The sequence below is a fragment of the Uranotaenia lowii genome, chromosome 2 (genome assembly GCF_029784155.1).
Source record: "Uranotaenia lowii strain MFRU-FL chromosome 2, ASM2978415v1, whole genome shotgun sequence".
NCBI classification, from domain to species: domain Eukaryota; kingdom Metazoa; phylum Arthropoda; class Insecta; order Diptera; family Culicidae; genus Uranotaenia; species Uranotaenia lowii.
Window position 1 is genome coordinate 225,882,049 of NC_073692.1, and position 3,796 is coordinate 225,885,844.

Sequence of the window (3,796 nt, forward strand, 5' to 3'; positions counted from 1 at the left end):
TGCGTGCAGCAAATTTGCGCAAACTTTTTTACTGTGCAGCAGCACAGGTCTTGTGTGCGTTTTTTCGTCGCGCGAGCTTGCGAAAAGTTTTGTGATAGCACTCATAACGTTCCGCCGAAAAGGTTTTAGAATTTCTCGATTTGGAACGGAAATTGTGCTTCCCAAGCTTCGTGTGACCCTTCTGATTGTGGTTTGCCACCGGTGGAATCATGTCGTTCATAGCACGGAACGTGGCCCGCACCTTTGTCCAGGTAAGAGCGGATTTTGTTGAAATGGGTTAAAAATGTTTATGTAACCACTCGGTTGTTCGGCTGATTTTTTCCACAATAAATCGTCCTTGTAGATTGATAGTTTCGATATTTTTACTGATCGTCTCTTATTTCCAGGCATCATGTCGTGGATTACACTCCACGGGAGCTGCTCAGACACCTGCGGTAATTGACGCGCGTACGCTATAAAATTTTCTTGCTCATAGTAATTTTTGTTTACTTCCAGCAAGGGTCAAGCAAGGAAGGTCGCATCACTTGTACAATGATTCCTGGTGACGGCGTTGGACCGGAATTGATGTATTCGGTTTCTGAGGTCTTCAAAGCTGCCGATGTGCCGGTGGATTTCGAGACATTCTTCCTGTCGGAAGTTAACCCGATTCTGAGCTCTCCGCTGGAGGATGTCGTACGTTCGATCGATAAGAACAAGGTCTGCCTGAAGGGTATCCTGACGACACCAGATTACAGTCGTACCGGAGAGCTGGAAACGTTGAACATGAAGCTGCGCCACGAGCTGGACTTGTACGCTAATGTGGTCCATGTGGTCAGCCTGGAAGGTGTCAACACCCGCCATAAGGGAATCGATACCGTTATCATTCGTGAGCAAACGGAGGGCGAATACTCGGCTCTTGAACACGAAACCATCCCGGGGGTGATTGAATGTTTGAAGGTGGTCACGGCTCAGAAATCTCTAAGGATCGCCAAGTTCGCATTCGATTATGCCGTCAAGCACAACCGCAAGAAGGTCACCTGCGTTCACAAGGCCAACATCATGAAGTTGGGCGATGGTCTCTTCATGAAGAAATGCGAACAGGTTAGCAGTAACATTTTACCAAAAGATATTTCAAGTTAGGTACTTATCAATTTCTATTAAACCTTTCAGATCGGTAAATTGTACCCACGCATCAACTTCGAGAAGATGATTGTGGACAACACCACGATGCAATTGGTGAGCAACCCGAATCAGTTCGACGTGATGGTTGCCCCGAATCTGTACGGCAACATTATCGACAATATCGCTTCCGGTTTAGTTGGCGGTGCTGGTGTCGTTGCTGGTGCTTCCTACTCGGCCGAGCATGCCGTTTTTGAACCGGTAAGAGGAAAAGACTATGCCACTTTTGAGGGGTCTCCCTTCTCCCAAATTTCATCGCTTGAACTGGAACTTGCAATAGAAAGCTTCAACCGAGTTAGCCAAAAAATCTTCTGTCCGATAAGAGCGCTAAACAAGTGCTTCAATTCATCCATCAGTGATAGTACAAATTAACATAACATCGGCCTATCTACCTTGATTCTTATAAAATCAAAAGTTATTTTTTTCTTGGCTGTGGCGTAATGTTTCTGAATCATGAAATTCTTTCCAAGACCTCACAGGAAACTTTTTTTTACAAGAAATTTTAGATAATTGTTATTTTGATTTGTTTTTTTTTTCAATGGGTCACCTTTAAAGACTCCTTGCTCTTGAAAACCAGTGCATTTCCTAATTGCAAACTTAAAACTTAAGAAACTAATAAATTAATACTTACCTTAATGAATTTTAAGAAATTTTACACTTCCTTAAAATATTCAAAACAATCTTCCATCTTCTAGGGTGCGCGTCACACCTTCGCCGAAGGCGTTGGCAAGAACATCGCCAACCCGACAGCCATGCTGCTGTGCTCTTCCAAGATGTTGCGCCACGTGAACCTGATGCACTACAGCCAGATGATTTTCCAAGCCGTCCAGAACGTGCTTAAGTCCGGCAAGGTTCGCACCAAGGATCTGGGAGGTCAATCCACCACCAACGACTTTACCCAGGCTGTTATCCACAATTTGCGATAAGCGAAAATGGCTTTTGTGCAACGACTGGTGGAATTTTGTTTCCGCAGTTTCTTTTTTTCAAAGTCAACACAAAATGCAACGTTAAATTTCTAAAGGTATTCAATCTGTATTGCGGACAGCATCCTACTTAATCGAAAGTAATCAGACACCAGTTAGCCGTGCAAATTCGAATTTTTAACCGCTAAGAAAACCAGTTGATCCTGACATAAGCAAAAAGTAAGTAATTTAAACTAAAACCAAATATTTATTCAGTTAGCCAATCAAAAGCAGTCTGTTGATAATACATTTCAACCAATCGACAACTAAAAATTTGCAATATTTATTCCTCCGAAAGATAGTCCAGGCTTATTGATCGCGTAAGATTAAACTGTTGATTAAAATTTATTTTTGGTCCTACTTTCTTTTCTTTGGTTTAGCCAACTCAAGGATGCGATCGGATGCTTTAGCCTTCAGGGCACGTGGCTCCACCGAAAACGGATTGTCCTTGAAGAAGTTCCGCACATTGCGGTACACTTTATGCTGAGCTAGTTCGACCACTCTCGAGGAAGCTGATAACCAATAATTATGTTAAAATCAAAGAAAATCTTTAGCTTTTAAAAATCTTGTCTTACCGACGGCTTTCAGCACTTCCTCCGGTAGGCCGGTTGGCTCTTTGATACGACCCTTCTCGCGACGGTGCCTTTCCTTAGGAATGCACAGATTCCGCACATGGTCACTGGTCGGGGCCTTAAGAGCGGCCGGTTTAACGTACTGCGGTTTCGGTGGACCGGCAAATTTGGTGCGTGGAGCTCGCGGCACCGATAGCAGAACAATTCGAACCCACAGGTCGTCTATGGTCATCTTCTTTCGCGCTTTAATTTTTGGTTTTTTCGCTACCTTTGCAAGGGCATTTTTCGCTAGCCACTGTTGGTGCTTTTTCCACTGCTCCGGACTCATTTTAACAGGTTTTGGCCTTTGAAGAGAAACAGGTTTAGAAAATTTAGTAGAAAATTTAACGCCCCAATAGAAACAAACCTCTCCGGCGGCAACTGTACGTTAGCCAACCGACTGTAAACCGTGAACATGCTTCGTTTGATCCGCTTCCCGAATCGGTCGAACCAACATTTCCTGATGAACTTGCGGTACTCATCCCGGGCAGCGATCAGCTTCCGAACCTTTGGTAGGGCAAGCTGTTGAAGCCTGGTCGAAGCATACGGTTCTTTGTAGGCTTGGATACGCTCGATTGTCCGCCCATACTGAGTGACGGGTCTAGGATGGAATTTTCGGGTACATTGTTTGGGTTTAGCTAGTCGACGAATCCGCCTGGTCGTCCGGTAGCTGCGCGGTTTCCGTTCCGGCTGCTGGACATCCGAGAATTCGCAATTAACCACCGGACAGTTGCACGGGGTGTAAAGAAATGATTTTCGAAAGTGGCTGAAATTTGGAATTTTCACCGGAGACTGTTCACTAAAACAATTGACCATTGTTTCTGGTGTGCTCTAGGAGCGGTAAGCTCGGGCTTAAGATTTTACGACGTATACCTGTAGATTTTTTGATTTTTTATGACGTTTTGCGCCTTCCAGGTTACTAGGATTTAGAAAAAGTGTTTAGCTTGTGGTGATTAGGTATTTCGATTCTTCACACATAAAAAGCAAAACGTGATTGATTGGTTTCTTGTAGGTACCTTCATATTTCGGTATGCTCCATAGAAGTGAACCAATAACAGTGAAAAC

General features: G+C 44.0%; 2 protein-coding genes across 2 annotated transcripts; one reads left to right on the forward strand and one right to left on the reverse strand.

Moving 5' to 3' along the window:
- The first annotated feature begins 31 nt into the window (after positions 1 to 31).
- Positions 32 to 2,393, forward strand: LOC129744694 (isocitrate dehydrogenase [NAD] subunit beta, mitochondrial). The gene is made up of 5 exons (XM_055737345.1): positions 32 to 251; positions 387 to 434; positions 496 to 1,080; positions 1,150 to 1,359; positions 1,854 to 2,393. The coding sequence occupies exons 1-5, from the start codon at positions 210 to 212 to the stop codon at positions 2,082 to 2,084; spliced, it is 1,116 nt and encodes a 371-aa protein (XP_055593320.1). The 5' UTR covers positions 32 to 209; the 3' UTR covers positions 2,085 to 2,393.
- On the reverse strand, positions 2,309 to 3,663 carry LOC129744695 (uncharacterized). Its single transcript, XM_055737346.1, has 3 exons — positions 3,099 to 3,663; positions 2,696 to 3,036; positions 2,309 to 2,632 (listed from the first exon to the last, which is right to left on the reverse strand). The coding sequence occupies exons 1-3, from the start codon at positions 3,545 to 3,547 to the stop codon at positions 2,478 to 2,480; spliced, it is 945 nt and encodes a 314-aa protein (XP_055593321.1). The 5' UTR covers positions 3,548 to 3,663; the 3' UTR covers positions 2,309 to 2,477.
- Between the last annotated feature and the right edge of the window lie 133 nt (positions 3,664 to 3,796).

Excerpts from the sequence above, each read along its gene's own strand:
- LOC129744694 (XM_055737345.1), top strand. The coding sequence starts at position 210 with ATGTCGTTCATAGCACGGAACGTGGCCCGCACCTTTGTCCAG. Across the intron at positions 435-495 it reads GAGCTGCTCAGACACCTGCG|CAAGGGTCAAGCAAGGAAGG; the intron begins GTAATTGACGCG and ends GTTTACTTCCAG. Across the intron at positions 1,081-1,149 it reads TCATGAAGAAATGCGAACAG|ATCGGTAAATTGTACCCACG; the intron begins GTTAGCAGTAAC and ends TAAACCTTTCAG.
- LOC129744695 (XM_055737346.1), bottom strand. The coding sequence starts at position 3,547 with ATGGTCAATTGTTTTAGTGAACAGTCTCCGGTGAAAATTCCAAATTTC. Across the intron at positions 3,037-3,098 it reads GTACAGTTGCCGCCGGAGAG|GCCAAAACCTGTTAAAATGA; the intron begins GTTTGTTTCTAT and ends TTCTCTTCAAAG. Across the intron at positions 2,633-2,695 it reads GGAAGTGCTGAAAGCCGTCG|CTTCCTCGAGAGTGGTCGAA; the intron begins GTAAGACAAGAT and ends ATTGGTTATCAG.